This window comes from Anoplolepis gracilipes, chromosome 6, assembly GCF_047496725.1.
Source record: "Anoplolepis gracilipes chromosome 6, ASM4749672v1, whole genome shotgun sequence".
Lineage (NCBI taxonomy): Eukaryota > Metazoa > Arthropoda > Insecta > Hymenoptera > Formicidae > Anoplolepis > Anoplolepis gracilipes.
The window spans coordinates 7,475,099-7,487,961 of NC_132975.1; the positions used below are offsets into that span (position 1 = coordinate 7,475,099).

General features: G+C 32.8%; 1 protein-coding gene across 4 annotated transcripts in view; it reads right to left on the reverse strand.

Annotated features, from left to right (window-relative positions):
* The window catches only part of Gfrl (Glial cell line-derived neurotrophic family receptor-like), a 278,745-nt gene that overhangs the window by 39,751 nt on the left and 226,131 nt on the right, over positions 1 to 12,863 (reverse strand). For 2 of the 4 annotated variants that reach the window (XM_072894686.1, XM_072894685.1), the window contains 2 exons: positions 5,508 to 6,422; positions 3,711 to 3,887 (listed from right to left, as the gene is read on the reverse strand). In XM_072894686.1, the coding sequence (XP_072750787.1) occupies positions 3,711 to 3,887; positions 5,508 to 6,422 (1,092 nt within the window). The remainder of the gene's footprint in view (positions 1 to 3,710; positions 3,888 to 5,507; positions 6,423 to 12,863) is intronic. The other 2 variants (XM_072894687.1, XM_072894688.1) reach the window with 2 other exon arrangements.

Here is a 12,863-nt window from a genome sequence, read left to right on the forward strand (position 1 = left end):
AAAGAAATGCGCAAAGCGCTGAGCGAACAGCGTTTTCCGATCGCAATTGCATTTCCCATATTTGACGTTAATTGGCCGCGTAGGCAATTAGTTACGGCAATAATTATAGAGAAACAAGATCTGCGCCGCCAAAAACGTCGGCTAATCGCACTGTTATTTATAGCGTGATATCAGACAAAAAATTTTCCAACTGTCTAGTATAGTTGTACTTTAACCAATAAAGATAATTTACGTAATTTTGCGCTCGTTATAACTTCATTTTATAGCTTATGATTTATGATTACTGATTATTAATTAAATTGGTTTATCCACTTGGTTGCTCAACTGTAACATTTGTCATTTTAGGAAAAAAATAGCACAATTAAACAATTCTAGTTTCCAAATTACAAAATAGGCATGATTAGAAAATAAAGAAGACTTTTTAAATTTATATTATATCTCACGCTATATACTGTGTTATATATTTCAACTGCTTTATTACTTTAGGAAAGAAAACAACAATATATGTATATAAAGTTTTAATACTTTCGAATAATTAACTTTACATGTTTTTTAGCTAGATTTTATACTTGATTTTCTTTTGATTTCTTCATTATTTTGATACAAAAAAATGTACATAGATGATAAATATCATATTGCAACTTTAACTAATTAACAGAAAACTAAGTCTATTAATTGACAGCAAAAACGCGCGTAACGTGTGATTATTAAATACAATTTTAATACAAACTCGTTTTTTTTCCGCGGTGTTAATTGCTGTAGCAGAATTCCAATAAGTCAATTTGAATACGTGTGCACACGCGTGTTTTTTTTTCATATTTTTTCCTTTTTTTCTTCTTTTTACGTTCGTCTCTTGAACATGACAACGTACAAATAAATGGACACGTTATGTAAGCACAAATCGTTATCGACAAGTTAAACAAATGTGTACTTATTATAATTATAACGCATAAGTTATTCATTAATGCTCAACGAAAATATGATACTATCAATTAGCAGTATTCCAAGTGCTATAATGTTTTAAATTTTCATATGATTTATTAAAGCGAGCAAATAATAGAAAACTAATTTCTTCATATTTAGAAATTTAATATCGAAATATGTCAGATTGCAAATATATAAGAAAATTTGATTAAAAAAATTAAAATAATTAAATATGTCACATTGCAAATAAAAATTCTTTATTTAGTATTTCTTTCAACATAACAAAAATCGATTGAAAAATAGACATTTTTATGATGAAAAATTGGGAAAAAAGTAACGAGAGATCAAGATATTTTTGCGACTACAAATTTGCAATTTTATAGATCTTTTTTTTTGGAATTTTACTTGATATGAATTATTTTAAAATTAAAAAAATAATTAGTATACAAATAATACACAAATAAAAACGTGAAAACAGACAGAAGAATTAGTCTCTTGACAGGTACTGTTTCTCATAATTAATAACGAATAAGAGATCAAGTGAGTGCACATTTGCTTTTTCAAGCGCGTTTCTCTCGAATCCGAGAAATGGCAATCAATGTATGTAAAACCGTAGTATAATATCGAATACGACGAAAACTTGGGCAAATCTTGGGCACGATGGCGGATTAAAGTTCAAAATCCGGCGGCTCGAGAAATAATATGCGGACGCGCAAGAAAGATACGAGGAGCGGCAGGAAATGAGAGCAACCGGAGAGAGAGTCGAAATTAAATTAAACTTTCGCCGCGATAAATCTTACTCGTTGAGGTGATATCTTTGCGAGATATTACGTCGGAGATGCGATCGATCGTCTGCTCTTTCATCGCGTCGACGAAAGATCGCGATCATTGAAGTAGTCTGAAGATTAATTCCTATTATTTGCCGTTCTATCATTTATCTTGATTACTCGCGAATTAATAATTGCTGATTATACTTTTCCTCTTTTTTGTATATATACTTTCTGAAACTTTTCTTATTTATAAAGTTTCTAAAAAACTATGTTATAATTGATATATTTATGCTATGATATAATTTTTTTCTTTTTAATTTTATGCAGAAGTAATGCAATTTTTTTCACTATATTTTTATATAACTTTTCGAAGATATAGTGCAATATTCCATATAATTTGAATTTTATGCGTAGATTAAATATGTATAGTATATACATATATAATTATTTGTAATTAAATAATAAAATAAAACAATATATACAACATATGCAATAAATAAAATAGAAAAATTTAAAGTGCAATAAATAAAATACTGTAGAGAAATTTAAAAAATCAGTTTTTACATGTATTTCGATATATATCAAGCAATTTATTTATTCGGCATGTAATAAACTTGCACGCGGAAATATATTTTTTGCACGAAAACTAATGAATTTCATTTTTTGGTGCATTGAGTCGACTCACTGGGAAACATTTTTATTGTAATTGATTATCACTATTCGATATTGAAACGGATGTGTTTTTTTTCCGTCATGAACACGAAAAATTATTTCGGATGCGCGAAGATTTACTCAGCCGCGATGTAATTAATATTTTCAACGAGTATTGTTATAAATTTTTAAAACTCTATTGTAATGCTATAAATTTACTCTCTCTTTCTCTCTCTCTCTCTTTCTCTCTCTCTTTCTCTTTTATCTCGCTTTATGTATTTACAATATGTAAACAGATTTGAAAATGTTTACCGTATCACATTGGTTCCTCGTAATATAACAATCAATTTTTATAACTCTTTTTTTTTTTTTTAAATAAAAGTACCTAATTTTATCTTTATGCTTTCGTAAGATGATAAATGAAACATTTGCAATACTTTTTAAAAAACAATTTACTATTATTTGCTAAAAACTTAATGACAATTAGAACTTTAATTTTTTTTATTAGATTAACACAAAAATATATAAATAAAAATAATATTATATGTAAAAAAAAAGAATTTTTTTCTCCAATAAAAAAACGTTTTTTTTCTCAATGTTTGTTTTCTATTAGAAAAAAAAACAATTTTTTTATATCTCTATATAGTCATATATATAAAAATGGTCTCATATATCCATTTTTCTAGGTTTTTCCTCGCACAAAACTCACTTATCCATCAACGGTGCGCTGTCGCAGGCAGTTTGTAGGAAGATATGAATTTGCGCGGCACATTAAAACAAATGGAATTTTCCATGACGTGCAGCAGTGATGTTGCGACATTTTTAACATTTTTAACCAACCGCTACAAGCATAAATGATCATCTTGGTGGAAAAATGTATGATTCTACATCGGGCGCATTATTACTTGTGCTGATTGCGCGCAATTTGTATTAGAATATCGAAGAAAGCGCTCGCTGGTAGTTTCGTTTTCACGCATCATTTCGCATAAAATAACTCATGAGCAACGATGAGTAAGACAATTTAAATAATTCAATTTTTTTAAATTATAAAATGTGCATTTGATAATGAATATAATATTATATAAGCAATTTTAAAGTTTAAAATATAATTCTTATATCTTTTCATTATATGTATAATAAAAAGAATATATAATATATAATATATATTTGTAATATATATATTTCTAAAATTATAATATTATTACGATTTAATTTCATATTTATTTAAAAAGCTAGTGAAATTTGAATGAAATATCAGTCACATTTATTCTGCACAAGATGCAATATCCATTTTTAATCGCACATGGCCACCTTGATTAAAAAATAATTTATTTATTAAGATCACAATTGTGATGGAAAACTCACGTTCGAGATCATCCGTTTGGTTTCTCTTGTGATGAATGCGATGATGATGGTTGATCGGGATTGGGATTTGCTTCATTATGAGTAGATCCCGATGCTTAGCGTCGATCAGTGGATTTTCCAATTGCGATTCGATCACTTCGTAGCTGGTGGAATTGTCGGGATGGGCGATGACCTTCACTGTAAACGATCGAGCGTAACAAGTTGCGCACAGAAAATGCAATCTTTGCAATAAATCCACGCGAAAGAGAATGTCCTTTAACAGGATCTTTCATCCATCTTCCTTATAAAGAAGAAACGGAAATAAAATCGCGATTGTGCGCAATTTTGAAAGGTATAGGGGAATCACGCTCATTTCGAATTACAGCTACACTTGCAAGTGAAAATTGCACACAGAAGTTATTGCAAAATTGCAACAGCATCTTTTCTTTGAATAATCTACGAAAATATTTATGCGCGAAATTTGTTGTGAATGATGCCGCAGCGCGACGCGACGAGTCTAAGAAATTAATGCGACGATATTGAAAGCTTCTTTTTTCCCGACTGCTACAGTCGCATCAGAATGCGAGAAAGAGGCAAATGATTAATCACGACTTTCTGACCGTCTTAAGTGCACTCAAGTGCATTAAATAAAATTTTTTCTTGCTAAATCAAGAAATAAGCAAGGAAGTTATTGCCCTTCCACCTCTCAACAAAATCTATTCTTTATTCTTTTTTTCAATTAATATATGTATAAGAAAAGTTTATTTAAACCGTTTATTTAAATTAAAAGGATATTAAAGAAGACTTAAATTGGACATTTTTGATCGAGATTTGTTTTTTGATAATGATAAAATGACTATAATAATAACAATAAGAATAGTTATACGCGACAATCGAAATATATATTAAATAATGGAACATAATCTTTGTTTCTCTAAAATAAAATATTATTTTATATACATAATACTAATATTTTTCTCTTTTCACATTTATTATATTTTTATTGAAAATATATTAAATTTTATTTTTTAATTTCTCAAATTTGATTGATTCTTAATATTAATATAATTAATCATTAGAATTATGTTAAAACAAACTAAAATACAAATTATAGTATTTTTGAAAAAATATTATTAAATAATTAAAAAATTATCTCCAAGAATTAAATTAATTTTATATGGTAAAGCTAAGAATTATAAAAAAATATATTCAAAAAATTAAGTAATTTAAAATTTTTCGCCGTGTCCCCTTTTGCTAAAATCAAAAATTCATTAATATTAATTCAAAATTTATTATTATTAATTATTTCTATGTTATTATTTTAATATCTTTAATTTACTTACTTTATATTTATTATACGTAAATAATTAGTTTCGGTTGCTGTTAAATAAATTAAAATAAATTAAAGCGGATCATATATTGGCAGATAGATGGATATTACCAATACAATTTCATTTTTTGTACCAATTATATACTCATAACTAAGAACGTAACAAAAATTCTAAAAAAAAATTTTAATATTATTATAATTAATTATCATAATTAATAATTAAACTTAATAGTTTTTATCTCAATCGATCATTTCCAATTCTACTTAAAAATGTTTCAGACCGTCAGGTTATTTTTTTTTTCATTTCTAATTTCTCAAATTCTCTGCTGTCAAAGTATGATTCAAGAAAAGACACGAGTGTGTCCATCGCAGTGCTCGGCATACTCGCGCGGTTTGACGTTTTCTTCCAAAGTATCCTAACGTATCTCTGGATAACGCCCTTCTCAAAATACGATCCCTTGAGGGCCCTCGGTGGGCCCAGTACGAACCTGGGTCGACGAACTCTTCGGAGATCTGAGGATCGAAGAGCCGGTCGACGGGCAGCGCGCCTTGCTTGAATTCGTCATCGAGATCGTCGTCGTCGACGATCGCGCGGTGCTCGTAGGTAGGCCTGGGCGCGAACTTCCTCGGGGCCGGCAGCCGGGGGGACTCGGCGTGGCCGGGCCCGCGTGCCCCTAACGGCTCGTCCAGCACGGTAGGCGTTGGACGAGCAGCCGCCGACGCGTACGAGCCCGCCGACGACGACGACAGCGTCGCGACGACGGACGGCGGTGCAGGTAGTGCAGGGTGCTCACGATGGTGGTGGTGCTGGTGATGGTGTTGGTGCCGATGCTGGTGCAGGTGCGCGTCATGCTCGCTTTGGGGCTGCAGGTGCACTGTGCTGGAGGCGCGATCATGCTTGGACAACGAAGAAGAAGAAGAAGAAGAAGAGGAAGAAGAAGAAGAAGAAGAAGAAGAAGAAGAAGAAGAAGAGGAGAAGGAGGAAGAAGATCCATCTGTCGATCGATCCGGATGATCAATGCCTGGAGGACGCGAGGTCGCCGCGCGATCCTCGTTCCGATTCACATCGGAATTGTACCGGTGCAAATCGAGCCGAGTATCGTACGTGTCGACGAGGACGGCTGGCTTGCCGGGTATCTCCGGCGCCTCCTGGTAGCCATGATGATGCCGATTGCCGTGACGGTGGTGGTCTTGGCGTCGGTCGCCGGGCTCCCGTAAGTCATTCGTGCTGTCGGGATCGTAGTACGATGGGGTGCGCGCGGTGTTTCCGGGGAACAGATAAGAGGGGTACATACTGGTCGGTGGCAACCAGATCTCCTGGTAGTTCTCCTGCTGCGGGTCGAACGGGTACAGGGCCGAATCCGTGCCCGACATGTCTACGGAGGTGGAGGAGGGCAGGACCTCTGTAACACAGAAGCAGAGCCGCGGACGAGAACGGAGTGAGTGAGGGTGTGCGTTCGCCATCGGTAACGCAACGTGCGGGGTCTGCGTGCTGTTGTTGTAGGGTAAAGTGTCGTGACGATGGTGAGATGGTGACAGTGATGGTGGTGCTGATAATGATAATATGTATATCGGCATAACGGACATTGATAAAGGATCGTCGCGAAGGAGACTTTGGCACGATATCATTAATAAAAAAGTGACATAATAATACAATAACTTGTATCTGTCGCGAACTAAAGAATCGCATTTTCAATATTATCGGTGTCAAAATATTAGATGCGAAAACGTAATTATAAACCTGATAGTACATATCACAAATTAATTATGAACGTTTTAATTATTAAATGCATCTATACATTCGTGTTTCTTTGGAAATTTTACAAATATCCGAATTTTTTTTAGAAAGTGACAAGAAAGGTATAAATTAAATAAAAGATAATAAATATTATAAATATAATAATAGTTCTAAGATGTTCAATAAGAAACGTATTTAAATCACTTGTCTTCTAAACAAATCTAGATTATATTATTGTTCAAATAAAAGATTTAATTCCGCGCTTATTATTTAATAAAATTTAATTTAAAAAATAGTAATACTTTCGCATCATCGGCATCATACAATTCTGTTTATAAAACATACTATTATACATTTATATTCATTTTCTATTACTTATAACTTTTTTTTATTACTAGTGATATTTTCTTAGAAAATATTTTATTAAATGTCAATTTTTTGTGCAAATTTTTAATTTTTGTCATTAAATATTTTAGAATCGCTTTCTTTGTTTCAAAATTTATGTTATATGATAGAAAAATCGATGAAAGAAATTATGAGAGACATAGGAGGAAAAACAATAATATACTCTTATTCTATTGTTCTATATTTGAAAATTTAGGGATATGAATATGTCAAGTATATATAAGGTAAATTATACTGATAGAAGCAGTATTGTACGCAAAACAGAATAATTATAGAAAGGAGATATACACGCGGAAGTAAACTCGAGCAATTGTACCCCGTTGCATATAAGATAATCAACGAACAATGCTTCGTTGCAGACCGTGATATCCAATTGTTTTTGAAATGAAATGAATATCAAACACACGGATGTATTCAAAGAAATTGTAATAAAAGAAATTAAAACGTCCGTAAATAAATAGGTAAATTAACTTAATATAATTCTTTTAATAATCGATTAAATATCTCACTTTATCGCAGTGTACTTTTAATATGTCTGCATTTTTAATCATTTTGTTTCAAATGCGTTAATAACTGACAATGAGATAATACAGTAGTAGCAAAAGAATCTGTTGTTTTTTTCCAGAGAAATATACTCGCAATAAAAAAATTTCAGCGCACACATTAAATTAATATTAGATGTATTAAATACTATAAAAGCAAATCATGTAGTTATAAAATAAGATTTGATAACTTTATTGTACTTATTGTATCTCAAAGTACTTATACAAATTGGATCGAGTTCTGCAAAGAAAAGAAGCAATAGTGTATTACATTACAAATTGTCCTTAAAACAAATATTAAGCATAGATATACTCCAGCAAATAACAATACAAGATCTTCTTTTTGTTAATTGAAAAATCTACTTTTATTAATTCGCTTTTAATTCTTAAAAGCTTTCAATTGACATGAAACTAATTTGATCGAATTACTTTTGCGAAAGGGATAACAAACGCAGATACATTCGGAAAACCATGAAATGGTGTTTGAGAGGAAATGGTAAGTAAGTGCCATTTAAACCAATTCGCGATTCAATCGAAACCAATTCAAGTTCAATCTTCAAAACCAATCCTCGAGTTCAATCCTTTTAATGTCAATTACATAATTCGCTTCTATTGCACTTTTACATTTATACACTTTCCACGTGCTTATTATTCTCAAATTAATTCAATTTATTTTATCAATCTTATTTCGATTAATCATATTTTATCGAAGATTATTCTCACTTTCTACGTTTTTAAACTATTGCTTGCACATGTAATTATCCAATATTATATATTTTATTTCGAGCGCGTTATTATCGAACCGCAAACATCACCGTAAATCTCGCAACTGACATTTTCTCGTTTGCCGGGCACGATGGTGCGACGCGAAATAAAAAGCCGACAAGAATACGAAGTTAAACGAACCGGCCGATAATCGAAATCGACAGACGACTCGGCGTCTCCTCTTGAGAGGGTCTTGGGACTCCTTCGGGAATTCCGCCGAAACCAGAAACTCTATTCGAGAACCGAGGGATCCTCACATTGAGCGTTACTGCACGCGAGAAATTATCCCGGTGTGACGCGGTGGTGGTGCTCGCCGAGCGTGATTTCGTTCTTAAGAGATTTTGGGATTCCCGTGGGATCGTCGCGAGGCCAGACCAGGAGCGTTAACCTTCTGTTCCGCGTCGATCATTCGCAAACGAAATGAAGATCCGAATAAATTATTCGCATCGTGCGTACCATTCCCTCTCGTACTTAATTATATATTATATTCTTTTTTTTTCAACCCCGTCTCCCACGTTACGTGTTCTTTATTACGAAAATTTCTTATTGCGAGTTTGGTAAATTTATTGTTAATCGAAACAAGAAACATGAAGATATTACAAATTTATAATCTGTTTATCAAACTACATATTTTAATAAAAAGTTAAATGTATCATCGGAATTCAATTCATTCAATTAGTTTTTTTTTTAGTTATTTATTTTTTATATTTTCAAACAAAACATATTATATTTATAAAAGGGAAAATTTTATTACAAGATACTTTGCTCTATACTTACCTATTGGATATTTTTACTAGAATATAGATAAACGACATTAAATACTTTAGACAAATTTATTTTTGTTAAGTATCAATAGTCAAACTTATTTTATTCGTTGAAGCGATTCTCATTTGCCGTCGAATAAACTCTGATAACGATCTGGTGTCTTCCGATAAATCGTTCGACGATGTTGAGGAACGAAGGGGAGAGTATAGTGAGTCGAGTACAGAGAGTAGATAGAGTCGTAGTAGGCACTACACACACTAACAGGCTACACACTTTAGATAGAAAACAAGCTGTAAGTTACAGGCATGCGGGTGCCGATTCATCGATTCTCCAGTGCGGATTCTCAGCATGCAAAAGTACGACATGCGGTGCACGATTTCCTGGTGCGCTCCGCCCCGTAGGATCATCCGGGAGGCTTATCGTCTCCACTTTGGACTCGCGCTTCATCCGTCAAGCGTTCGCGTTTCATATTTCACAATGCGAGCAATCTTGACCGATCGCGACGTCGAGATTCGTCCTGGTAAATTTATGACAACAAAGGAAAATTGCGGGTGTCGATCCGAGCGATCGAATCCTGTCAATCATTTTATCGCGGTAGATCCAGCAGTACAAAAGAATTGATAAGTCAATGACGTCATGAACTAATGTGTGATATCAAAATTGGAAAAGAGTTTCAGAACATAACTTAGAAGAGGGAATGAATAAACGCGGCGCACAATAATAATCAAAATGCCTTATATCGATTATTCATAGAGACTGCAAAAGGGAATAAATCAATTTAGTAACGTGCTCAAAGATACATCGTTATACTCGATGTGAAATACGGCCATTAATATCAAAACGGCGAATCCGACTAATTGTAAGCTAAGAGTCGTACAATCGCGAATATTATACAGTGATATTCCCACGACGGCGCTTCGTCTCGATAGTGTTTTCCCCATCTCGTCGATTTATCTCAGGGGCGTTTGTCGATGGGGCACGGGCGATCGCGCGGCGCGTCGAAATATTTATGGTGTATATATGTATCTAACACATGGTGAAAATATATATATATATACATATATACTGCAGGATCGCAGACGGATGAGACGAGAGACACTCTCGGGGATAGCCTCCAAGGACGGCGGCGAGAATATTGGTCTCGGAACGCGAATCCTCCTCGGGCGGAGTGCGTCCTCATGGGGGGTGCCAGGGTGCGCTTTCTCGTGCAGACATTTCTCCTCTCGTTCCGGGATTTCGAGGATCGATCCTCGCGCGCGATTCCTCGGGCCACCCTTTATCAGTAGGGAAGGGGAGAGCGACGAACGTCTTCCTCTAAACCGGACCGGCAAGAAGGAGGACCTCCATCGTCCCCCTCAACGAACCCCTTCAAGGTAACGATCGAACGTCTCGAGACGCCTTCGATTCTGAGTGTCTCGTGCTCCGCTGCGCCGGTGTGCTTCTTTTTATTAACCTCGGATGAGTAACGTGAGATGCGATAGATCCAGAACGATAACCAAGATAGCTGGAAGCTTTGGTGATATTTGAAGAGAGATATGACAGTTATAGAGAGAGTTTAGTGCCTCATATTTTGAAAATTTTCGTACTTTTACACACCATGGTAAAAATATCTCAAATATTGTGGCTGTTAAATTCGGATAGATGTCAGCTATCAAAGCTGTCAGTATTGAAACATCGCACGTTACTAGAAATATTGCTCTTTTGGAATGTTATGTGTTCAAGATTAACAATCGAGCGACGATCTCGTCGAAATAAGATTCTCTTCTTACTGAGAAGACAGTTTGATTTTTAAAATAATAAGCAAAATTGTGAAAAAATAAATATAGATGCTTTATTGTTAAAAAAAATAAATACTTAGATATTTAAAATATTAACACTATTATTAAAACAAGTAGCTACTATATTATGATAGTAAATACTTCAAATTTTTACAATCAAGTATGGATTTAATAAACGAAATTTCATCTCAACTTTTTTTAGTATATTAATTATTTCATGAGATTAAAATAAGTTCTCTCTGTATATTAATTTTTATATACCATGTCATAAAAGAAAAAAATAATAAATTCATTATTTTTTATTAATATTTTACATGTAAGAAAAAATAAAAAATTATTATACTCATTGTCAATGTTAGCTATAAAATTAAGACATAAAACTTATTAAACAAAAGTTAATAAATAAGCAATTATTTATAAACAATACAGTAATTAAAAATACCACATATATATCAAAAGTAACAAAACAAATATGTATGTGTGCTACATTATACAAAGTAAATAATAAAAATCAAAAATAGAAATTAATTTAATTTATTATAATTAAATTTTCAATCTGTTTATAGTATTATGAATTTATCAACAACTATATTTCAAATTATTGATTTAATATGTAAAATGATATGTAGAGAATTTAAAATATGACATTTCAAGTTTAATTTATATTAAAATTATTGAGTTTCAACAACGATCGCCTCTCGTTTGCTCCATATAATTATTAATAGCACGCTACTAAACAGCATTTAAGTGATAAATTGTCATCTATTATTATTTAGACAACGAATGGCTATTATACCGTGATAATTAGAACACTGTTTATATCAATCAGCTAAATATACTCTTTCTAATTAATTTGCAATTCGAAAAAAAGATAGAAACGTAATCAAATGATCGACAAACACGATTAAGCAGCAAAGGTAAGTCTGTAATACTTCTTCATGTCGAAGATTCGATCGTTTGCAACAACAAGAAGTAATTTAATTCGATTGCGGAGGAGTAGTTGGAGCGTTTAAATAAATTTCGTGCTCGAGCGGCTTCTCCTTTTTCACTCTCCTTTCTCCCTCATTGCTATTCATACACCTACCGGCTGGTTGTTCGATATCTTGGGGAAAGAAGAATGGAGTATGGCAAAGGGCCGGCCCATTTAAAGTCGCGCTTCCAATTTCAATCCAAGATCCAGATTTACATACCAAATGAGTCGTTTGACATTACCGCGGCTAAAATTATATATAGTTTATTTTTAAGCTTGCATGAAAAAGAGACAACAACGTCAATTGGTATTTAAAGACATGTGAAAATAACTTAAAGTAAAATTTAAATAAATCTTTTATCTATAAATATTCATAATAAAATATTATAATTTATTGAAGATTTTGCAAATAAAACGTGAATAAAAGTATTCAAAAGTATATTGTATTACTCAATTAGATATTAAAAATATAAATATATTAGAGATATTTATATATATATATATTGTGAAAAAGTGATTAATAATTATTGTGCAGTTATAGTAATTATATATGAGCAAAACGAGAAAATCTTCGACGAAGAAGTAAACGAAGTTAAATTATATATGAGAGACAAATGGTGTTCCCAACATCAATTTAAAATTCTATCCAATCGATTTGCAAAACTTTTGGTACATTATTTCTTTCAGCAATATTTTTCCTCGTAATAACTGTTTCGAACTCATCGATTCACAGACCGAAAGAATAATTTTTCCAGATTGCAAGACGCATTTTGCCATTTGAGTTCTCTACAAGAGTTGTCGCTAAATTATATTAAGTGCACTTGTTATGGGCTGAGTTGTCATCGACGGCGACGTAACGTGTAACATTTAAAATTAATTCG